The following is a 25,587-nucleotide window of genomic DNA, read 5'->3' as shown; positions in this document are numbered from 1 at the left end:
TACCCCTATAATGCAAATATTGTTCCTTTTGGCTTGGTCACACCGTTCTCTTAACATTCTTTCATTCCTGGAGATCCTTTTATCTCTCTGCCTCAGCTTCTCCATAATCCTGTTCTCTGATTTCTATTCCATTAACAATCTCTCGCATCTCATCCAGTGTGCTCTTAAGTCATTCCAGAGATTGTTTCATTTCTGTAATCTCCCTCCTGACTTCATCCCTTAGCTCTTGCATATTTCTCTGCAGGTCCATCAGTATGATTATGATCTTTATTTTGAGTTCTTTTCCCAGTGATTGATTATATCTATCTCCCCAGGCCATGTCTCTGGAGTTGTCTGAGTGATTCTTGACTTGACCAGATTCTTCTGTCTTTTCATGGTGATAGAGGTGATCTTAGCCAGGTGGCACATGTGTCAGCTTGGAGAACAAAGTCCCTTCCTGCTCGCTGGTCACCTTTCCATTCTCTGATGCCTGTGTCAGTTACCTGCATACCGGAGCAGCCTCTGGATTAATCCCCTGAGCTGCCGTGGCCTCGGTGGCCCGTGGGATACCCCAGAGCCCTGTGGGGAGTGGCAGGCATGCGGGGTGTGTTCTCCTGCGATAATGGTGCCCTTTCGTTCCTTGCCCCAGCTTCCTCTGTTTGTGCTGGGCACCTGTGCACTGGCGGCAGCCTCTGGGTCTGGCCGGGTTAGCTGCACACTGGGAGGAGTCTCTGGGTGGTTCCTGTGGGCGGGGCCACTTTCCGACTGCTCAGCCACTGTGGTGAGGCAGTGCTGGCTGGGGGGAACCGATGGCAGGCTACTTATTGCCGTGTGGGGCTTCAAAGCTGCGTTGGCACCCAGGGGGTTAGGGTGCCTGACGTTTCTCAGGATTCCTAGCCTGCTGGTCTGAGTATGCCAGAATGATTCCGTCCAGTTGTGAACCCCCTGTCCCTTTAAGACTTTCAAAAAGCACCCACTTTTCTTTTGTCCCATGGCAGCTGGCTGTGGGGACCTGCTCGCAGACTTTACTTTTCCATTTCTCTAATATCCAGTACACCATGCAATGTGTGTCTGTGCTCCCGGTGCAGATTACTAGGGCTGGTTATTTAGTAGTCCTGTGCTTCCATTCTCTCCCCATTCTGACTCTTTTCCTCCCACCAGTGAGCTGGGGTGGGGTGAGTGCTTTTTGAAACTTATTGAAAGTGTGAAATCTCCAAAGATTGTTGAATTATCTAAATCTGTCTATTGTCACTTTGTCCATCTTGCATTTGGGACTCTTTAGTTATTAATTAATAATTGTTAACAATCATTAATTTTTAACTAATACTTAAGTTAATAACTGTTCTTTGTTTAGCCCTTTTATCATTATAAAACATCTTTTTCCCTTGTGCCAATTTTTTTTGTAAAGTCAGTTTTTTCTCAGTTTAATATAGGTCTTCCAGATCTCTTTTAGTTATCATTAACACATTTTTTGCCATCCTTTTATGTCATGTTTGTCTGCATCTTTGAATCCGATCGCTTTTTGGGGAAAGCATGTAGTTAGGTTATTTAAAAAAATCTATACTGCCAGTTATCTATGTTTTGATTGGTGCATGTAATCCATTTACATTTAATGTAATTAATAATGTAGGATTTATGTCTGGTTTTTTTTTTTTTATTTGTCTTATATTTTGTATTTTTCCATTGCTACCTTCCATTTAGATATTTGCTAGCACACCATTTTAGTTTCTTATGTTATCTTATTTTTTAATTTTTTTGTTATTAGTTGTGTTCATAGGCATTCCACTTAGCATAAACCAGTTTGAATTACTACCAACTTAATTTCATAATGCACAAAACTTTTCTCTGTATAGCTCTGTTCTGTTTGCTTTCTGTTATGGTTTTATTTTCATACCAGTCACATAATTCAACATTGTGTTCAAACAGATCTGTATTTACAGTTTCATGGAATTTTCTTTCAAATCAGATAGGAAAAAGTTAAAAATAAAAAGTATTTATACTGTGTTTTGTGTATGTATTTATATTTACCTTCACTTTGTGTCTTTCTTTCTTAATATGGATTTGCTTCATTGTCTAGGGTCCTTTCATTTCAGCTTGAATTACTTCATTTAATATTTTTAGTAAGGCCTATCTGCTATTGACAAATTTTCTGCTTTTCTTTATTTGAATGCCTTAATTTCTCCTTTAATTTTGAATGATAGCTTTGCTGGGCATAGAATTCATGGTTGACAGGCAGTTCTCAATGCTTTGAATATATAATCCCACTGTCTTTTATCATTAATCGTTTTTGCTGAGAAATCAGCTGTTATTGAGGATCCTTTGTATGGTAAGTGTTGCTTCTTTGTTGCTGCTTATAAGGTTTATTCTTTGTCTTTGAGCAGTTTTGATGTCTTTGATCGTTATTTGTCTAGTTGTGTATATTTTTTAGCTTATTATACTTGTAGTGTGTTGAACTTCTTGGAGGATAAGTAGATCAATGTTTTTCATGAAATTTGGGACTTTTTGGCCATTTGTTAAAATACTCATTCTGTTTTTTTTCTGCCCATTGTACACATATTTTGGTATGTTTGATAGTATTCTGTATATAAGTCTCTGAAGTTTTGTTCATTTTTCTTCATTCTCCCCCACTATTCCTTACATTACCTCTTCTCAATTGACCAGTCTTCAAGGTTGCCAGTTCTTCTTGCTTATGGCTTTCCTTGAGCTCCTCTAATGAATTTTTCACTTTAATTAATGTCCATTTCAACACCAGAATTTTTGTAATTTCTACCCTTTAGCTGATATTCTCTATTGTTAATGCACCTTTGTCATACTTTCCTGTATTTGCTGAAAATATTAAAAGTAGCTGATATAAAGTCTCTGCCTAAGAAGTCCAATACCTGGGCTTCAACACAGATGATTTCTATTTTTTTTAATAATGCATTATTGATATACACTGTTATGAAGGTTTCATATGAAAAAATGTGGTTACAATATTCACCCATATTATCGAGTTCCTCCCATATCCCATTGAAGTCACTGTTGGTCAGTTTAGTAAGATGCTATAGAGTCACTATTTGCCTTCTCTGTGCTACACTGTCTTCCCCGTGATCCCGCCCACACCATGTGTGCCAATCATAATACCCCTCAATCCCCTTCTCCCTCCTTCCCCACCCACCCTCTCACACCCCTCTCTCCCACACCCCTCCCCTTTAGTAACCGCTAGTCCCTTGGAGTCTGTGAATCTGCTGCTATTTTATTCCTTCAGTTTTGCTTCGTTGTTATACTCCACAAATGAGGGAAATCATTTGGCACGTGTCTTTCTCTTGTCTGGCTTATTTCACTGAGCATAATATCCTCCAGCTCCATCCGTGTTGTTGCAAATGGTAGGATTTGTTTCTTATTGCTGAATAGTATTCCATTGTGTATATGTACCACCTCTTCTTTATCCACTCATCTACTGATAGACACTTAGGTTGCTTCCATATCTTTGCTATTGTAAAGAGTGCGGTGATAAACATAGGGGTGCATATGTCTCTGAATATGAGAAGTTATATTCTTTGGATAAATTCCAAGGAGTGGGATTCCAGGGTCAAATGGTATTTCTATTTTTAGTTTTTTGAGGAATCTCCATATTGCTTTTCACAATGGTTGAATTAGCTTACATTCCCATCAGCAGTTTACGAGGGTTCCCCTTTCTCCGCATCCTTGCCAGCATTTGTCGTTCTTGGTCTTTTCATTGTTGGCCATACTAACTGGTGTGAGGTGATATCTCATTGTTTTTTTAATTTGGATTTCCCTGATAATTAGTGATGTGGAGCATCTTTTCATGTGCCTCTTGGCCATCTGAACTTCTTTGGAGAATTATCTGTTCATATCCTCTGCCCATTTTTTAATAGGATTATTTGCTTTTTTGTTATTGAGGTGTGTGAGTTCTTTATATCTTTTGGATGTTAACCCCTTGTCGGACATGTCATTTACAAATATGACATGTCCGACAAGGGGTAAGATGCTTTTTTGTTTTGTTGATGGTGTCCTTTGCTGTATAGAAGCTGCTAAGTTTGATGTAGTTCCCATGTGTTTATTTTTGCTTTTGTTTCCCTTGGTCGAGGAGATGCATTCAGGAAAAAGTTGCTCATGTTTATATTGAGGAGATTTTTACCTATGTTGTCTTCTAAGAGTTTTATGGTGTCATGACTTACATTTTGAGTTTACTTTTGTGAATGGGGTTAGAGAATAATCCAGTTTAATTCTCTTGGATGTAGCTGTCCAGTTTTGTCTACCAGTTGTTTAAGAAACTGTCATTTCCCCATTGTATGTCCATGGCTCCTTTACTTATATTAATTGACCATAGATGCTTCAGTTTATATCTGGGCTCTCTAGTCTCTTCCATTGGTCTACGGTTCTGTTCTCGTGCCAGTACCAAATTTTCTTGATTATTGTGGCTTTGTAATAGAGCTTGAAGTTGGGGAGCAAATCCCCCTGCTTTATTCTTCCTTCTCAGGATTGCTTGGGCTATTTGGGGTCTTCTCTGCTTCCGTATGAAGTTTAGAACTATTTTCTCTAGGTCGTTGAAGAATGCTGTTGGTATTTTGATAGGAATTGCATTGAATCTGTAGTTTGCTTTAGACAGGATGGCCATTTTAACAGTACTGATTCATCCTGTCCATAAGCACGGGATGTGTTTCCATTTGTTTGTATATTCTTTAATTTGTCTCTTGAGTGTCTTATAGTTTTCAGGGCATAGGTCTTTCACTTCCTTGGTTAGGTTTATTCTTAGGTATTTTATTCTTTTTGATGTAGTTGTGAACGGAATTGTTTTCCTGATTTCTCTTTCTGCTAGTTCATGATTAGTGTATAGGAATGCAACAGATTTCTGTGTATTAATTTTGTATCCTGCAACTTTGCTGAATTCAGGTACCAGATCTAGTAGTTTTGAAGTCGTTTCTTTAGGGATTTTTATGTTTAACTTCTTCCTTGCCAGTCTGGATGCCCTTTATTTCTTTGTGTTGTCTAACTGCTGTGGCTAGGACCTCCAAAATTATGTTGAAAAAAAGTGAGGAGAGTGGGCATCCTTGTCTTGTTCATGATCTTAAAGAAACAGCTTTCAACTTCTCGCTGTTAAGTATGATGTTGGCTATGGGCTTTTCATATATGGTCTTTATTATGTTGAGGTACTTGCCCTCTATACTCATTTTGTTGAGAGTTTTTACGATGAAAGAATGTTGAATTTTGTCAAATGCTTTTATGGCATCGGTGTAGATGATCATGTGGTTTTTGTCCTTTTTGTTGATGTGGTGGATGATGTTGATGGATTTTCGAATATTGTACCATCCCTCATCCGTGGAATAAATCCTACTTGATCATGATGGATGATCTTTTCGATGTAATTCTGAATTCGGTTTGCTCATATTTTGTTCATATTTTAGCCTCTATGATATTGGTATGTAATATTCTTTTTTTTGTGGTGTCTTTGTGTGGTTTTGGTATTAAAGTGATGCTGACCTCATAGAATGAGTTTGAAAGTATTCCCTCCTCTTCTACTGTTTGGAAAACTTGAAGGAGGATGGGTAATAAGTCTTCACTTTATGTTTGATGAAATTCAGCAGTGAAGCCATCTTTTCTAGGGGTTTTGTTCTTAGTGTTTTGATTACCAGTTCAATTTCATTGCTGGTAATTGGTCTGTTCAAATTTTCTGTTTCTTCATTGGTCAGCCTTAGAAGGTTGTATTTTTCAATAAAGTTGGTCATTTCTTCTAGGATAACCAGTTTGTTAGCATATAATTTTTCATAGTATTCTCTCATAGTTCTTTGTATTTCTGTGGTGTCCATAGTGATTTTTCCTTTCTCATTTCTGTTTCTGTTTATGTATGTAGACTCTTTTTTTCTTGATAAGTCTAGCTAGTGGTTTATTTATTTTGTTTATTTTCTTGAAGAACCAGCTCCTGCTTTTATTGATTCTTTCCATTGTTTTATTCTTCTGTTTTATTTATTTCTGCTTCAATCTTTATTATGTCCCACCTTCTACTGACTTTGGGCCTCATTTGTTCTTCATTTTCTAGTCTTGTTAATTGTGAATTTAGACTGTTCATATGGGATTATTCTTTTTTTCTGAGGTAGTCCTGTATTGCAATATAGTTCTCTGTTAGGACGGCCTTTGCTGTGTCTTACAGATTTTGTGGTGTTTAATTATTGTTGTCATTTGTCTCCATATATTGCTTGATCTCTGTTTTTATTTGGCCTTTGATACATTGCTTATTTTGGAGCATGTTGTTAAGCCTCTATGTGTTTGTGAGCTTTTTCATTTTCTTTTTGTAATTTATTTCTAGTTTTATACTTTTGTGATCTGGGAAGCTGGTTGGTAAAATTTAAATCTTTCTTAATTTTCTGAGGCTCTTTCTCTGGCCTAGTATATGATATATTCCTGAAAATGTTCCATGTGCACCTGCGAAGAAGTGTGTCCTGCTGCTTTTGGGTGCAGTGTTCTGTAGATGTCTGTTAGGTCCATCTGTTGTAATGTGTTCAATGTCTCTGTCTCCTTACTTATTTTCTTTCTGGTACATGAATGCATTGCATTCTATTTCCCCTTTTAATTCAGTTAGTATTTGTTTCACGTATGTAGGTCTTGCTGTGTTGGGTGCATAGATATTCAGAATGGTTATATCCTCTTGTTGGATTGACCCCTGTATCATTATGTAATGTCCTTCTTTGTCTCATGTTACTTTCTTTGTTTTGAAGTCTATTTTGTCTGGTAAAAGTACTGCATATCCTGCTTTTTACTCACTATTAGTTGCATGAAATATCTTTCTCCATCCCTTCACTTTTTGTCTGTGTGTGTCTTTAGGTTTGAAGTGAATCTCTTGTAGGCAGCATGTTGACAGGTCTTGTTTTTTTTATCCATTCATTGACTCTGTGTCTATTGATTGGTACATTCAGTCCCTTTACATATAGGGTGATTATCGATAGGTATGTACTTATTGCCATTGCAGGCTTTAGATTTGTGGCTACCAAAGGTTCAAGGATAATTCCCTCACTATCCAGCAGTCTAATTTAACTCACGTAGTATTCTATTAAAAACACAATGTAAAGGTTTCTTTTTTTTCTCCTCCTTTCTTCCTCCTCCATTCTTTATGTATTAGCTATCATATTCTGTACTCTTTGTCCGTCCCTTGAGTGACTTTGGGGGTAGTTGATTTAATTTTTCATTTGCTTAGGAGTCAGTTCTGTTTTCTTTACTGTTGTTTTAGTACCTCTGGTGACAGGTGTTTAGCCTTGGAAATATTTCTGTCTATAGGAGTCCCTCCAAAATACTCTGTAGAGGCAGTTTGTGGGAGGTAAATTCTCTCAGCGTTTGCTTATCTGGAAATTGTTTAATCCTTCCTTCAAATTTGAATGATAATCTTGCCATGGAGAGTATTCTTGGTTCAATGTCCTTCTGCATCATTGTATTAAATATATCATTCCACTCCCTTCTGGCCTCTGAGGTTTCTACTGAGATGTCTGATGATAGCCTGATGGGTTTTCCCTTGTATGTGATCTTATTTCTCTCTCTGGCTGTTTTTACTAGTCTGTCCTTATACTTGTTCTTTGCCATCCTTGGGTCCCTTGTGTTGGGAGATCTGTGCACCTCCATGGCCTGAGAGACTATTTTCTTCCCCAGATTGGGGAAGGTTTCAGCAATTACCTCCTCAAGGACACTCTCTCTTCTCTCTCTTCTTCTTCTGGTACCCCTATGATGTGAATATTGTTCCATTTGGATTGGTCACACAGTTCTCTCTATTTTTTCATTCCTAGAGATCCTTTTTTCTCTGTGTGTCAGCTCCTTTGTATTCCTCTTCTCTAATTTCTGTTTCATTTATGGTCTCCTCCACTGTGTTTAAGCTGCTTTTAAATCCCTCTATTTTATTTCTTAATGATTGGATTTGTGTCCTGAATTCATTCCTGAGTTCTTGAATATTTTGTTTACCTCCTGGAGCATGTTTATGATTTTTATTTTGAAATCTTTTTCAGGAAGAGTGATGAGTTCAGTTTCACTTGATCCTTTTTTTGGTGTTTGTGGTATTTTGTTTGGACCAGGTTCCTTTGACGTTTCTGTTAGGCTGGAGGGAGGAAAAGCAAGGACATGCAAACAGAACAGAGAGATACCATAAAAGGAGAACAGACCAGACCCCAAGGTCCTTGCCTTATATGGAAAGGGGACAGCTCTTCCTGAATTCCATCCTTCTGATGTGCCAACTAAGACCTGATGTCAGCCTCCTCCCTCTTGGAAAGAAAAAAAGTTTCTAGTTGTCTATTATGTCACCTTTAGTCAATCGTACCTCTCCATGCCCCCTAGGATGGCTTGCCCACTCCTCCCCCTCCTAACCTCTTATAAGCCCCCACCTCCCTGACTGGGTGTGACTTCCCTGGCCTATATTACCCAGACTGGGGAACATCACCTGGGAATTGTGCTCAAATACACTGCCTGGCCCTTTGTTGCCTCTCGTCGCCTGCTTATTTCGGTTATAATTTATCTTACATTCTAGAATTTATCTTACAGTTTCATATTTGTGTGTGGCACTCTCTAGTGCCCAGAAGCTCTACTCTTTGGAGCTTCTCCACCCTTGGAGCAATGCTGGGGTTGGCAGGGAAGTTATGTTTGTGTCTAGGGGGAGGAAAGAGCTGTTTCCTGCTTCCTGGATGCACTGCCTGTCTCCACTGCCATAGTCAGTGGGCCGAACACACTGGTTTAAGCCTCTGTGTTTTGTGTTTGTAGCTGCCATAGGTTGGCTTCCCTCTGACTGGCCTGATGCGAAGCCAGTGGCTGCCGGTTTGCGAGCCAGGTATGAGCTGTTCAGGAGGAAGGTGCAGCAGGCTGCGTATCACGGTGGGGAGCCTTGGAACTGCGTAGCCTGCCATTGGGATGTTGTACTTGAAGCTCTTGAAAGTTCCCAACCTGCTTGGCAGAGTGAGCACAGACAATTTTGGCTACCTGTCCTTTCTCCTGAGCTGTAAGCTCCATGGAGTCCTTGCCCTTTAGCAGCCCTCTCGTTTGTAGAAAGTCTCCCGGACTTCCTGTCTTTCTTTTGTCCCAGAGCAGACGGGTGTGGATTTCTGTTTTACACAAGCGGTTGGAATCTCAGGCACTCTAGGTATTCTAGCTGTCTTAGCTTTCCAACCCCACTAATCAGCAGAGCACCACGCAATGTAGGTTTGTGCTCCCAGAGCAGATCTCCAGGGTTAGGTGTTCAGCAGTCCCAGGCGTCTACTCCTTCCCTGCTTGGTTTCTCTTCCTCCCACTGGTGAGTTTTGGTGAGGGAATGGGTCCCACCATGACATGGCTTCGGTAGATTTCTGAGGTTTGTTCTGTGAGGTCTGTTCTTCATGCAAATTTATGAAGTCTGGTGTAGCCTTCTTTCCTGTTGCTCTTTCAGGATTAGTTGTATTAATTATATTTTTGTATTATATGTGGTTTTTGGAGGAGGCCTCTGTCTCACCTCTCACACCACCATTTTTAATCTGTGCCTCTGATTATTTTTAATAGACATGAGGGAAAAGTCTTTTCTCAGTGAGTGCATCTCCCAAGTTTGGTCAAGTAAATTTAGTCCTTTTGAGTAACACTTTTTAGGGAAATAGGTCAAATTGTGACAGTTATCTATGGGAGAGAGCTTTGACTCTAACCTTGTTCTGATCCTTCTAATGGCTTCTGGGCTGCTGTTTAAAAAGAAATAATTGTAGAGTTTTCTCTTAAGAGTTGAGGTAAGGAGAGGGAGATGGTAATTGGTAAATTTAATTGACACAATACTTTTCTTTCTGAGATTCAGCTATTTTCCTTGATTATTAAATATTCCCATACAAAGTATTATTCAAGCTTTTGGTTATTTTCCAGAGACACCAAATAGCTGATTTGACAATTTTTGTTATTTGCATTTTTTTTATGAAGGGGATAAGATTTTCAAAGAGCTTTTCTTTACTTCATTCACACTGAGCTTTTTTCTGGCCTCACTTTCAATGATCTTTTCAAGAGATTGAAGTTATAAAAAGTACTTTATATATTTATTCATTGGGTTACCATTTCTGCAGTTCTTCATTCCCTGTGTTGGGCCATATTTGAAATATTTTTCTTCTTCATGAAGGAGTTCCTTTGTGTTTCTTTTAGTGTGGGCTGGCTTACGATGAATATTTTCAGATTTGTATTCCTAAAATTGTTCCTCTTTTGGTCTTCATTTTTGAATGACTTAGTTTTTCTAGAAGATACTAAAATTAAAAGAGGTTACTTTCAGTAATGATCTATGAATTTGAAAATATATTAGTATGTATAACTATATACAATCTGGGTACAGAATAGTTGCCCTCCCCCATCAGAGTATCTCATGCTATTACTCATCTTCATATCCTCTGACTTCCCATACTCCTATAACTCTTGGGAATTCCTTGTCTCTTCTCCATTGTTGTTTTTGTTCTTCAAGATGTCATATAAATGCAATTATATGGTACGTAAAGTTTTGAGACTGGCTTTTCTCATTCAGAATTATGTTTTGTAGACTTATTCAAGTTGTTGAGCATGTGAGTTCAGCAATGGATTCTTTCATTTAAATTTAAATTTTAAACCCATATAACCACCATCATACAATCAAGCTATAGAATATTTTCATTTCAAACGGAATGCGTCCCTTTGTAGATGTTTTTCAACTCTACCCCCATTCCCAGAAAACTTGTGATCTTCTTCCTGTTATTCTTGTTTCACCTTTTCTAGGTACTCTTGTGTCTAGTTTCTTCAGTTGATATGTTTGGTATTCATTGGTGTTAATGTCTGTAACCATTGGTTCATCTTTATTGCTGGGTCATATTCCATTGTATATGATTTAAGTAACAATTTAGGAAACATATATGTTTTATTTTAAAAATAGTATTGTAGCTTTGTTTTAAGTAGATGTAATGAAGTGTAGTTTATTATGTAATGAAACTTCATTTATATAATTCCAAATTTATAATTGATTTTATTATTTCCCTCTCCTCTTGTTATTTCAGTTCAACAAGATTAAGAAACAGAATTAATATATTAATAGTATAATTATATTAAGAGAATTTGCTAGCTCTGGAATGTGAAAGGGAAATCTAATTTTAATGAGCATTACGTTTTTGAAATTAAGATTTATTTCACTGAGCAGCATAAAATACTACCTATTTGGTTTTATTTCAATTTTAAATTGCTTTCATTTACTTTATCTGAACTATGTGAATCTGAAGGTGTACGTGAATTGCTTTTCTACTGTCTCTCTAACTTTTTTTTGTCTTTTTGAACTGACGTAAACAGAATTTACCATTTTTAAAAATGAAATTAATGAGAACTATTTATTTTAACAGGCATTTGGAAATGCAAAGACAGCTCATAATAATAATTCAAGTCGTTTTGGCAAGTTTATTCAAGTGAATTACCAAGAAACAGGCACTGTACTTGGGTAAGTAACAGTAGCAGGCTTTGGAGCATGTTTATACTCTCATCATTACACCTTCCTAAACCACAGATTGTTCATTTGCTCTTTTATGAGAGGAGTGACATTAGTGTCTGCATTAAATTTTTTTTCTTCTCAGTTTGTTTTTCTTTTATAAAAGTTCAAACCTGAGAAAAGTTCTAAGAATACTGTAACATTTATATGCTTTTAATTTAGATATATTAACTGTAAACAATTTGCTGCATTTGCTTTATCTCTATATTACACATATATTTTTAAAAATGGTTTTTGAGTAGCTTGGGCATATAACTTGACCCACCAATTACTGTGATTCCTAAAGTAACCACATTTTCCTACATAACACTATTATTATACTCAAGAGATGTAATTTTGTTACCATACTATTTCTTATTATGCATTCTGTGATCAGAGTCCTCTAGTTGTGCCAGCAATGTTTTTTTATATCTTTTATTTTAATTGATATATTTTAATTTTAGACCAGTTTTAGGTTTACAACAAGAATGAGTAGAAAGTACAGAGTTCCCATATACCTTTTCACCCTTACCCCCTAGTTGTCACTATTAATATTATCTATTAATAGTGTTGTATTTGTGTCATACGTTCTGTGGACTTTGACAAATGTATATTATATAGATAGATATTTACCATTACGGTACCATACAGAATACTTTCATTGCCCTAAAAATCTCTGTGCTCCATTTTCTCATCCCTTCAGACCCATTAACCTTTGACAGCCATAGGTCTTTTTACTGTCTCCATAGTTTTCTCTTTTCCAGAATGTCATATAGTTGGAATCATTTAGTACATAGTCTTTACAGGTTGGATTCTTTGCCTTAGCAATATGTTTTGAAGGTTTCTCCATGTTTTTCATGGCTTGATTTTATTGGACAACTGTTAAGTGTATACTTTGGGGATAATTAGCACCTTTGTGCTTTTTAGAAATGTTTTGAAGCTTTTTGTATTTCTGGCTGAGTGTTTTCTTATTTTAATTTTTTTAGGAGTAAAAATGTAATTTTTCTTGCATTATATTTTCTGATTGCATATTGCTTGTATATGTGGAGGTTATTGATTTGTATGTTTTGTATCTGTAAGTTATTTTAATTTTTATACTAGTTTTATTATTCCTTCTCTTATCTTTCTAGGTATATTATCATATCTACAAAATACTTATGATTTTATAATGTATCTAATTAATCTTACTATCTGATTCTATACCGCCTATAGTATGATAGTGTTTCAGATGAATGTCTTTACTTTTCTCCAATAAGTAAAATACTGGCTTTAGGACATTTTATCATGTTAATGAATTAAATATCAATTTTAAATTTCCTTGAGTGTTATTGTCAGTACCAAAATGCTGTTAACATTTTATCAAAAGTCTTTTTGGCATCTGTGGAGGTTACCATGATAGTCATTCTGAGATGTATTGATATTAGCATTATTTTCCTAATATTTGATAATTTTGCATTCCTGGGGGAGAAAAATCCTACTTGGTCAACAAGGACACACACTATACATACATACATACAAACGCATACAATACCTATACACATTTGTATAAATTGGGTGTTGTGCTCTGTTTGCTGGTTTTGTGTATGATTTTTACATATAAATGAATGAGATCTGTATTTTTTCTTTTTATTTTACTTTAATGATAGTGGTCTTACCACTTTTTCTTCTTTTAATTAAAAAAATTTAACCAAAACTATGTGTATTCTTCTCCCCTGCAAAAAACAAACACAAAAAAAGGATAAATCCTTCATTGGCAAGTTGGATGTAGTTCATTTCTTTTCTAATTTGAGGAATCATCTTTTTCCAAAGGAGCAATTGATACTTATAAAAATGGGATACAGTCAAGTTCTCAGGCTCCTCTTTCCTAGTGTTTATGATTGTGGTGCAGGAGAGGTTGATGTAAGTTAAGTTTTGTATATTGATTTGTAACTTCTGTATATACATATCTTTATTTATTAAGGTTTCATTGATATCCAATCTTACGAAGGTTTCAACACATGAGCAACATTGTGGTTACTACGTTCACCCATATTATCTAGTCCCATCCCCCACCCCACTGCAGTCACTGTCCATCAGTGTAGTAAGATGCCATAGTGTGACTACTTGTCTTCTCTGTGCTTCAGTGTCTTCCTTGTGACACCCCCACACCATGTATGCCAATAATAATGTCCCTTAATCCCCTTCTCCCTCCTGTCCCCTTTGGTAACCACTAGTCCCTTCTTGGAGTCAGTGAGTCTGCTGCTGTTTTGTTCCTTCAGTTTTGCTTTATTGTTAAACTCTACAAATGACTGAAATCATTTGTTATTTGTCTTTCTCTGCCTGGCTTATTTCACTAAGCATAATACCCTCTAGCTCCATCCATGTTGTTGCAAATGGTAGGATTTGTTTCCTTCTTATGACTGAATAACATTCCATTGTGTATATATACCACATCTTCTTTATCCCTTCATCTTCTGATGGACACTTAGGTTGCTTCCATATCTTGGCTATTGTAAACAGTGCTGCAATAAACATAGGGGTGCATATGTCTTTTCACATCAGGGATCTTGTTTTCTTTGGGTAAATTCCTAGGAGTGGAATTCCTGGGTCAGATGGTATTTCTATTTTTAGTTTTTTAAGGAACCTTCATACTGCTTTCCACAATTGCTGTACTAATTTACATTCCCACCAGCAGTGTAGGAGGGTTTCCTTTTCTCAGCATCTTCGCCAGCATTTGTTGTTCCTTGTCTTTTGGTTGTTGACCATCCTAAGTGGTGTGAGGTGGCATCTCATTGTGGTTTAAATTTTAATTTCTCTGATGATTAACATTGTGGAGCATCTTTTCATGTGCCTGTTGGCCATCTGAATTTCTTCTTTAAAGTGTCTGTTGAGATCCTCTGCTCATTTTTCAAGTGGGTTATTTGTTTTTTGGGTGTTGAGGTGTGTGAGTTCTTTATATATTTTGGATGTTAACCCTTTATCAGATATCTGATTTACGAATATATTATCCTATACTGTAGGATTTCTTTTTGTTCTGCTGATGGTGTCCTTTGCTGTACAGAAGCTTTTTAGTTTGATGTAGGCCCATTTGTTCATTTTTGCTTTCGATTCTGTTGCCCGAGAAAATACATTCAGGAAAAAGTTGCTCATGTTTATATTCAAGAAATTTTTGCCTTTTTCTTCTAAGTGTTTTATGGTTTCATGACTTACATTCTGGTCTTTATCCATTTCGAGTTTACTTTTTTGTATGGAATTAGACAGTAACCCAGTTTCCTTCTCTTGCATGTAGCTGTCCAGTTTTGCCAACACCAATTGTTGAAGAGGCTGTCATTTCCCCATTGTATATCCGTGACTCCTTTATCATATATTATTTGGCCATATATGTTTGGGTTTATATTTGGACTCTACTGTGTTCCATTAATCTATGTTTCTGTTTTTGTGTCAGTACCAAATTTTCTTGATTACTGTGGCTTTGTAGTAGATCTTAGAATTGGGGAGTGTAATCCCCCCAGCTTTATTCTTCCTTCTCAAGATTGCTTTGGATATTCGGGGTGTTTTGTGGTTCCATATGAATTTTAGAACTGTTTGTTCTAGTTCATTGAAGAATGCTGTTGGTATTTTGATAGGGCTTGCATTGAATCTGTAGATTGCTTTAGATAGGATCGCAGCTTTGCTACTTTACCCTTTTCCGTGCATCTTCTCTTTTTTCCAGATGTTGGTAATCTGTTGCAGTCTTCTTTCCAGTTGCTCTTTCAAAATTAGTTGTATTTGCTGTATTTTCTTATTATATGTGGTTTTGGTAGGAGGTTTCTGTCTCATTACTCATGCCGCCATCTTTAAGTCTTGGTGTTTGGTTTGTAACTTTTAAAATATATATATTCTATAATTCTTAAGATGGTTTCATGAGTTAGGAATGCAAGATGTTTTTTTTCCCGTTTTATTAATGAAATTGTGGCTCTTATATGTTGAGTACCTAAAAAATTAGTTTCTCTTCCATCAATGATGAGCAAAACTCTTGATTAGTGAGTCTACAAATATATAGTAAACATTTTTACCTTTAAAATGAAGTCAACAAATATATATTGAATTTTCTTATCTTTCAGTTTATTATTGAACATTTATTGAATTCATTTTGAATACTAGATATTGTGTTAAATGTTGGGGATATAAAAAGGTATAGACATGTTCTTTTTCATTTATGTTCTCATAGTCTCTTGGGACTACAGATATTTATGTAAGATGATAAAAGTAAATCAGATAAGTGGAATGATTGAAATATGTGTCTAGAGGAGTTCACAAAAAAGGTGATTTTTATCTTTAGTCTTAAAAATATGCCATTCAGAAAAAGTGGGATATCACATTATCCATTGAGCAAATGAATGGAATCATAAGAGTTTGTGTAGTGGAGCATATAGTTCAGTGGCTGCAGGTTATGGGTATAGAGGTCAGTTGGTTTCAGGTTGTGAATAAAGCTCTAATGTTTGTAATTTATCCTCTTGATATTGGGAAGCAGATTTAAAAATGTTAGTATAAAAAATGTAAACCATACATAAAAGTAAAGAATAACAGAAGGAATTCCCACTTTCAACAGTGGTCAAATTTTGCCACGTTTGTTTAATCTATTCCCCTGTTTTTTCTATGTTGATGTATTTTTTAAGAGAGCAGTTCCATATGAGCATCAATTCATCCCTATACTTCAATATGAAGAGTAAGGGAAAGTAGAGGAATAACATGATGGTATCTTATTTTTTAGGTAGGTAAGTCTCATAGTACTGTGACTCATGGATTGGAGGAGAGGAAGGAGAGATGTCTTAGGGATATGTTGGTATAAATTAAAGAGAAGGCTGTTGTAATTAAAATAGACCTGGGTTGAAATCATGGTTCTCCTGTTCACTAGCTGCCTGATCTTAATATCTTTGAGCATCAAGTTTCTCCACTTGTAAAACAGAGGCATCAGTATTGGTCCATGCAGGTGGGTGTAACAGTTTGGCAGACTAATTTATGTTAGTTCCCTTCCTCCCATTTTAGAAAAGAGCCTGTTTCAGTGTTTTAATTTGACTAGAGTTGATAACAGTAATTCAAAAGAAGTGATGTTTTAATTACTGGTAATGATAGTGGCAATGAATTTGTAAAGAAGGCATATTTGAACTTCATTTTAATTAATGAATGGAATGTATTGGAGGAAGTGGGAAGAGACTGCAGAATTAGAAGGAAGAGCATGAAGAGCCATCAGGAGTAAAGGCCGTGCTTGAGGGAAAGCCCGTATCTGGAGTGACTGAAACACAGAGCATGCAATGGGGAGGAACTGAGGGAAATAAATGTCAAGAGTCAGGTTTGATCCCAAAGAAGTTTGTGCTAAGTAATTTGGATTCAGTAATCTATAGCTATTAATTTTAGTCTCTACACCCCCATTTTCCAGTGAGAGCTTAACTGATTGCTCCAATTTGGAAAAGAGATATTGAAGACTTAAAGGGGTACAGGCTATGCAAAGAGAATAACATATCAGAAGTAGACTTCATGTTTCAGTTCCTCATTGCTTTCAGGATAAATTCCATTTATCTGGCCCACAGTATATTGATCCTTCTATATCTAGTTCACTTGCCTATCTCATTGCCTATCTATGTTGTCTTCTCTGAAGTTGATACATACGCTCCTTCATTTATGCTTTTCCATAATGACAGTTCCTTGTCTTCTGGACAGCTTTTCAGTTTTTGAGTCACTTACTCACCAGATATATTTAATGAATGTTACTATATGTTATGTACTCACCATCTGTGGGAATTCTGCCTTCTTGAATTGAATCTTACATGTCTCATGATAACTCCATAATATCCTGGTCATTGTTCTATAGTACACACTCTCATCTTAGTATGATAGCTGTCAGTTGACCTGTATGTTTCTTCCCCTAGTTTGCAAGGCTTTGAGAACAGGTAGTGCATCTCTTATTCTATATTTGAACAGTGCTTATTCTAACACAGTGCCCAATTAATGAATACTTATTAAGTCAATAAATAATAAGTTGATTCCAGAATGTGGCTGTTACAAATTATATAAAAAATGTGTATCTTTCCCAAAAAACAAATAACCCAATTAAAAAATGGGTGGAAGATTTGAACACATACTTCTTCAAAGAAGAAATTCAGATGGCTAACAGGCACATGAAAAGATGCTCCACATCGCTAATTATCAGGGAAATGCAAATTAAAACCACAGTGATAATCACCTTACACCAGTTAGGGTGGCCAATATCCAAAACACAAGAAACAACGAATGTGAAGATGCAGAGAAAGGGAAACCCTCCTACACTGTTGGTAGGAATGTAAATTGGTTCAACCATTGTGGGAAGCAGTATGGAGGTTCCTCAAAAAACTAAAAATAGAAATACCATTTGACCCAGAATTCCACTCCTAGGAATTTACCCAAAGAAAACAAGATCCCTGATGCGAAAAGACATATGCACCCCTATGTTAATTGCAGCAATGTTTACAGTAGCCAGGACATGGAATTAAGCTAAGTATCCATCAATAGATGAATGGATAAAGAAGATGTGGTACATATACACAATGGAAAATTATTCAGCCATAAGAAGAAAACAAATCCTACCATTTGCAACAACATGGATGGAGCTAGAGGGTATTATGCTTAGTGAAATAAGCCAGGTGGAGAAAGACAAGTACCAAATGATTTCAGTCATTTGTAGAGTATAACAATAAAGCAAAACTGAAGGAACAAAACAGCAGCAGACTCACAGACTCCAAAAAGGGACTGTGGTTACCAAAGGGGAGGGGTTGAAGAGGTGGGTATGGAGGGAGAAGGGCATTAAAGGGCACTGTAATTTGTAATCACAGTACAGGTAGGTCACAGGGAAGGCAGTACAGCATGGAAAAGACAAGTAATGACTCTATAGCATCTTAACTACGCTGATAGACAGGGACTGCAGGAGTACGGGTGAGGACTTGTTAATATGGGTGAATGTTGAAACCACAATGTTCATGTGAAACCTTCATAAGATTATATATCAATGGTAGTTTAATTAAAAAAAAAGAATGTATATCTTTGAGCCTTATCTAGTAGGCTTACCAAAGCATCTCTGGAAGAATGTATAGTGACATATGAGCATAGAAAGAAAGTAAAGTCTTTGTCATGGGAGTGTCTTATGTGCCATGTTTTTGGACTTCATACTTATTTTGCTTTACTGAAATAAAAAAAAAAGACAAGTTCATGACTTTAAGGTGGATAATACTAGCAGTGACCATAACTCAGTTATAATGATAAATATACTAAAATGGTCTACATTGTATTCTTTATACTTGTGCATCTTCTTGGAAAAAGTAATTATGTGCCTTAAGCTTTAGTATTTATAATCAGCCAATTTTATTTTTCTTCTAGTGCCTATGTTGAAAAATATCTACTGGAGAAGTCCAGACTCGTTTATCAAGAGCATAATGAACGGTATGGATTTTATCAACATAATTAGATCAAGCTAACATTTATATCATGTGGACAGGCTTTTAGGATCTTTGTGTATTTTGAACTTTAATTCAGTTTATACTATAAATAGCTTTACATGTAATTGCTAGTTTTGTCTGGGCAGAACACTGTACTTTTTCAGAGGCTGCTAGGAGATGTTTTAATAGGTATATGAACTGTTGCCCTTTCTAAATTCTAGCTAAACTATCACAACAGAAAAACAGTGCTATCTAAAGTGGTATTTTATTACTCTTTGTGAGCATTGAGCATTGGACCTTTTTCCATGTCTTAATGTTCCTTCTCTAATGTGAGGAAAGTTTTTAATAATTCCTTTTAATTACATTATAATATGAGGTATATGGGACTTCAGAGGTGATATATGTAACTTCCTACAGATGAAGAAACCAAACATCAGAGAGATAAATGATTTGCTTCATGCTTCAATGAGACAGTGTTAATAGCCAGTGTTTCAAGTTAAATGTATATTCAAATTGTGCCTTTGGCATCTCACTTCTTTGCTTTTTAGCTATTTATTTCCATTTTACAGATGGAAAACTACTCTAGAGTTGTTTAGAGGATTAAATGAAATAGCATTTATAAATTGCTTGGTGTGCTTCTAATACAGTATAATCAAGTTTAGGAATTAATAGCTAACATTATCATAATGAATTACTTGTAAGATCAGGACTGAAAGTCAGACTTCTGTTAATTTTTTTGTGACTAGTGGGTGAGAAAATCTAAATTAGAGTGGTTTCAAAATGAAGGGAAGAGTTTCAGGAAGAGAATAACTTTATAAAGATGTGCAGAACTAACAGGTACTGCAATTAGAAGGTTATTAGTAACTTTTTCTAACACATTTTAATAATGGTAGGGATATAAACCTGATTTCCATGGTTTTGAAGAATCAATGCTAAGGGAAGATCCAGAGCTTTTTAAACTGATTCTCTGTTATCTTGCTGGATTTAATTCACAGGTGTGTGTATAATCTTTATTATATGTTCCTAGATTTGGCCTGGGAGTATTTTGTTGAGGATTTTTTGTGTCTGTATTCATAAGGGATATTGCTATAAAGTTTTTTTTTCTTTTTCCTTTTAATGTCCTTGGTTTTGGTATCGGGGTAATACTGGCTCATAGAATGAGATGGGAAGAGTTTGTGAAGAATTGGGCTAATTCTTATTTATTTATTAAATATTAAAAATTTTTAAAATTTAAATATGCTTGACACACAATATTACATAAGTTTCAGGTATACAACAGTGATTCGACATTTATATACATTACAAAATGCTCACCATAATCAGTAGTTACCATATGTCACCATACAAAGTTGTTACAGTATTAATGACTGTATTTCCTATGCTGTACATTCCATCCCCATGTCTTATTTATTTTATAACTGGAAGTTTGTACTTCTTAATATCTCCTTCACCTAATTTGCCCATGCTCCCCTCTGGCAACCACCAGTTTATTCTCTGTATTTATGTTACTGTTTTGTTTGTTCATTTGCTTTGTTTTCTAGATTTTACATGTAAGTGCAATTAAATGATATTTTTCTTTTTGTTTCTGACTTATTTCATTTAGCATAATACCCTCTAGAACCATCCATATTGTTATAAATGGAAAAACTTCATTCTCTTTTGGTTAGTATTCCAATGCATACGTATATACATATCACATCATCTTTATGCATTTATCTACCCATGGATACTTAGGTTGCCTCTGTATATTGGCTGTTGTAAATAATGCTGTGATGAATATATGGGTGCATATATCTCTTTGAATTAGTGTTTTTGTTTTCTTCAGGTAAATACCCAGAAGTAAAATAGATGGATTTCTGTTTTTAATTTTTTAAGTAACCTCCATACTGTTTTCTATAGTGGCTGCAGCAATTTACATTCCTGCCAACAGTCCACAAGGGTTTCCTTTTCTCCACATCCTTACCTACACTTGTTATTTCTTATTTTTGCAATACTAGCCATTCTGAGTAGTGGGTGGTGACATCTGACTGTGGTTTTGATTTTGCATTTTCCTGATGATTCGTGATGCTGAGTATCTTTTCATTAGTCTATTGACTATCTGTATGTCTTTTCTGGAAAAATGTCTATTCAGGTTCTCTGCTCATTTTTTTCATTGGGTTGTTTTTTTTTTTTTTTTTGGTGTTGAGTTATATGAGTTCTTTATATATTTTGGATATTGATTCCTTATTGGCTATATTATTTTCAGATATCTTCACCCATTCTGTAGGTTACCCTTTCATTTTGTTGATGGTTTCTTTTGTTATGCAAAGCTTCTTAGTTTGATTTAGTCCAGATTGGTTATTTTTGCTTTGTTGCCCTTGTCTAAGGAGACAGATCAAAAAAATATTGATGATATATGAGACTTTATTATGTGTTTCTTTTAGGGGTTGTATGATTTCAGGTCTTACATTTTGGTCTTTAATCCTTTTCACATTTATTTTTGTATATGGTGTAAGAAAGTGGTCAGTTTCATTCTTCTGTATGTAGCTGCCAGTTCTCCCACCACCTTTTCTTAAGGAGTCTGTCTTTTCTCTATTGTACATTCTTGCCTCCTTTGTTGTAGATTAATTGGTGATACAAGAATGGGTTTAAGTTTGGGCTACTTCACTCCATTGACCTATGTGTCTGTTTTTGTGCCAGTCCAGTACCATACTGTTTTTATTGCGATGGCTTTATAGTGTAACTTGAAAATCTGGGATTTTGATACCTCCAACTTTGTTCTTTCTCAAGATTGCTTTGACTTTTGTGTTCTTTTGTGGTTCCATACACATTTTAGGATTATTTGTTCTAGTTCTGTGAAAAATGCTCTTGGTATTTTGGTGGGGATTGTATTTAGTCTGTAGATTACTTTGGGTAATATGGATGTTTCAACAGTATTAATTCTTCCAATCTGTGAGCACAAAATACCTTCATACTTATTTGTGTCATTTTTATTTCTTTCATTTATGTCTTAAAGTTTTCATAATACAGGTCTTTTACCTCCTAAGTTCAGTTAATTCCTAGGTATTTTATTCTCTGTGATGCAATTGTAAATGGGATTGTTCTCTTAATTTCTCTTTCTGGTAGTTCTTTGTTAGTGTATAGAAATGCAACAGATTTCTGTATATTAACTTCCTATTCTGCACATTTACTGAATTTACTAGTTCTAATAGTTGGAGTTGGTGGAGTCCTTAGGGTTTTCTCTGGGTAGTGTCATGTCATGAACAGTGAGTTGTACGTCTTTCTTACCAATTTGGATGACTTTTATTTCTTCTTCTTTACTGTGGGTGTGGCTAGGACTTCCAGTACTATGTTGAGTAAAAGTGGCAGGATTGGGCATCCTTGTCTTGTTCCTGATTTTAGAAGAAAAGCTTTCAACTTTCCACCCTTCAGTATGATAATTAATTGTGGGTTTGTGATATATAGCCTATTGAAGTGTGTTCCCTCAATACTCACTTTGTTTTTATCATGAATAGATGTTGAATTTTGTCAAGTGCCTTTTCCTCATCTATTATTATGATGACAGTAAGATTTTTAATACTTCATTTTCTCTATGTGGTATATAGCCCATTAATGATTTGCAAATATTGAACCATCCTTGCATAAGTCCCACTTGATTGTGGTGAATGATCATTAAGTATTATTGAATTCGGTTTTCTAATATTTTGTTGAAGATTTTTGCATGTGTTCAACAGGGATGTTGACCTGTGATTTTTTTTTTTTGTAGTGTCTTTGTCAAGTTTTGGTATCCATGTAATGCTGGCCTTGTAGAATGAATTTGGAAGCATTCCTTCCTCTTCTGTATTTTGGAATAGTTGGAGATGGATAGGTATTAGCTCTTCTTTAAATGTTTGGTAGAATTTACCTGTGAAGCTAGCTGGTCCTAGATTTTTGTTTGTTGGGAGGTTTTTGAGTATTGATTCAGTTTCATTATTAGTATCTGCTCAGATTTTGTTTCTTCCTGATTCAGTCTTGCAGATTGTACATTTCTAGGAATTCATCCCCTGTCTCTTCCAGGTTCTTCAGTTTGTTGGCATCATTTTTGTTGTAGCATCTTAATAATCCTTTGTATTTCTGTGATGTCAGTTGTAACTTCTCTTTAATTTCTGATTTTACTTATTTGAGATCTTTTTTTTTTCCTTGATGATTCTGGCTAAACATTTTGCAATTTTACCTTTTCAAAGAACCAGTTCTTAGTTTCATTGATCTTTGTGTGTGTGTATGGATTTGTTTTTTTGGTCTCTATTTCACTTATTTCCACTCTAATCTTTATTCTTACCTTCTGCTAACTTTGAGCTTCTTTTTCTAGTCCCTTTAAGTGTAAGATCAGATTATTTATTGAAGATTTTTCTTGTTTCTTGAAATATGACTGTATTGCTACAAATTTCCCTCTTGGAATATCTTTTACTTGTCCCAAAGATTTCAGAACAATGTTTGCATTTCCATTTGTTTTTCATAACATTTTTCATCAAATTTGGGGTATTTTTTATTGTTGTTTCTTCAAATATTCTTTCTGCCCCTTTCTTTCCTGTCCTTTTGGGACTCCCATTGTGCATATGTTGATGTCTGCTAAATGGTGTCCCACAGATATCTGAGATGTTATTAATTTTTCTTTATTCATTTTTCTTCTGTCTTCATGTTCACTTATTCTTTCTTCTGCCTGCTCATATCTGCTTTTGAATGCCTCCAGTTGGTTTTTAATTTTAGTTATATTTTTCAACTCTGGAATTCCTTTTTGATTATTTTTTGTAAGTTCTGTATATTTATTGATAGTCTATTTGATGAGACATCATTCTTATATTTTAGTGTTTTAAGTGTGGTTTCCTTTAGTTCTTTGAACCTATTCAAAACAGCTATTTAAAAGTCTTGTCTCGTAAGTCTAATGTTAATGTTTGGGCTTCTTCCAGTTGCTGTTGATTGTTTTTTTCTCCTTTGTGCTATACTTTCTTGTTTCTTTGCATGCCTCATAAATTTTTGTTGAAAATTAGATATGTTAAGTAATTGGATATTTTAAATAATCATGTGGCATCTCTAAAAATGGGTTTCTCCCATTCCCAGGGTTTGTGAATGTTTTTGTTCCTTCTGCTTGTTTTGTGACTTTTCTGATAACTAATTTCATTTTGCATAGTCTGTATTCTTTTTGTTAATTTCCATGTAAATAAATGCTTCCCTAGTTTAGTTGACAAGCTAATGTTGGAGTAGAGATTTTTTTCTTAAGTGCTTGGAAACAGTAAGTGTTCTGCTCTTTGCTCTCTGTGTGTATTGGACCATGTGTTTAATATTCAGATAGACATTTTATGATTTTGTCTTAGTCTTTACTTCCTGTGCTCTTTGCTGAGTAGGCATGATGCCCTGTGCATTTACAAAATGTGCATGTGTAGCCTTCTATATTACCTGGAACATACTGGAGCTTTTAAAAGCCTGTGTGGAGATCTCATTTCCCTGCTTTTCCCTTAAGTTTTTTGGTTAACCTGTTGTTTGCCCCAGTATTTATTCACTGCATCTGGCAGTTGACATGTTAAAAAAATTGCCTGTAATTGTTTTCTACAAATGCCCCCTGGGGGAAATATTTACACACTGGGCTATTGCTGAGTCAGGTCAAATACAGACAGGTTTGAACGTGGCTTCTTCCAGGGAGCCACCAGACCATTCAAATAATGGTATTTCTCAGGAAATGAGACTCTGTACAATCTCCAACCTGTCTGTCCTCTTTTGTAGGCTGCCAGGCTTTTGGTTTCCACTATGATCCTAAACTGTTGGTTTTGAAGGTTACTGTGCATCTGGTGAGCAGGATATGGAACAGGGCAGGTACAAAAAGGCTACAAAGCTTGCTGTTTTCACTGAGATTAGCTATTTTTCTTCTGTAAACATTCCTGGATCACTGTAATCGTTTGGTTAATTCCCAGAAATATGAAAAAGTAGATTCTGATAGATTTGGCGGTTTTCTAATTGATTTTCTGGAGGAAAGAATTTTCTGAGGTCTCAACTTTTCCACATTGCTGCCTTTAACTCCTCTCTTTTGAAATCAGCTCCCGAAACATCATTTTATTTTGTAGTACTTAAAAATTGAATTTATCATCTTTGTTTAAAAAAAAATGAATCAAAGCTGAAACAGTTTACTAATTAACTTTTTTCTTGTTAAATGACAGCCCATAAATCATATTCATTATAAAGCCATACTTCTTTACTTTCAACAGGAACTATCATGTATTCTATTACCTCCTGGCAGGAGCAAGTGAAGAAGAGAGATTAGCATTCCACCTTAAACAACCAGAAGGATATCATTATCTCAATCAGGTGAGAGTTGATGAAAAACTTTCTGAATGTAGGGCATTATTCAATTTTAGCTCTTGAGAAAAGGGTATTTTTCTAGTACTTTGTTTCCTGAACCTGGTAATGGAGGTTAACTAGCATTTTCATATGTGATGTAAGATGGAGTTCTCAAACTTAAAACTTATTATTACTTTCATATAAGTTTTAAAAGATTAGATATGTGCCTTTTTCTGTTTGTGAGACTCTTAATTTAAGAGGATAATAAATTGCTTATAGATACCTACATATTAGAAAAATAATTTACTCTTTCCAAAGTCATTTACCTTTTTATAGACCATGGCATGCTAATAATAAATGTTACTAATGATTAATACCTGTCCTTTACAAGGGATTACTTGAAACCTTATTTGCATGTTTTGAAATCTAATGCATGTACAGCTTTGC

At 35.5% G+C, this 25,587-nt stretch overlaps 1 protein-coding gene across 9 annotated transcripts in view; it reads left to right on the top strand.

Moving 5' to 3' along the window:
* Positions 1 to 25,587, top strand: part of MYO9A (myosin IXA) — a 365,019-nt gene that overhangs the window by 115,621 nt on the left and 223,811 nt on the right. For all 9 annotated transcript variants that reach the window (XM_073212119.1, XM_073212118.1, XM_073212123.1 and 6 more), the window contains 3 exons: positions 11,304 to 11,398; positions 18,794 to 18,856; positions 25,068 to 25,167. In XM_073212119.1, the coding sequence (XP_073068220.1) occupies positions 11,304 to 11,398; positions 18,794 to 18,856; positions 25,068 to 25,167 (258 nt within the window). The remainder of the gene's footprint in view (positions 1 to 11,303; positions 11,399 to 18,793; positions 18,857 to 25,067; positions 25,168 to 25,587) is intronic.

Source organism: Manis javanica, chromosome 8, assembly GCF_040802235.1.
Source record: "Manis javanica isolate MJ-LG chromosome 8, MJ_LKY, whole genome shotgun sequence".
Classification (NCBI taxonomy): Eukaryota; Metazoa; Chordata; class Mammalia; order Pholidota; family Manidae; genus Manis; species Manis javanica.
This window is presented reverse-complemented; position numbering and strand designations above follow the sequence as displayed.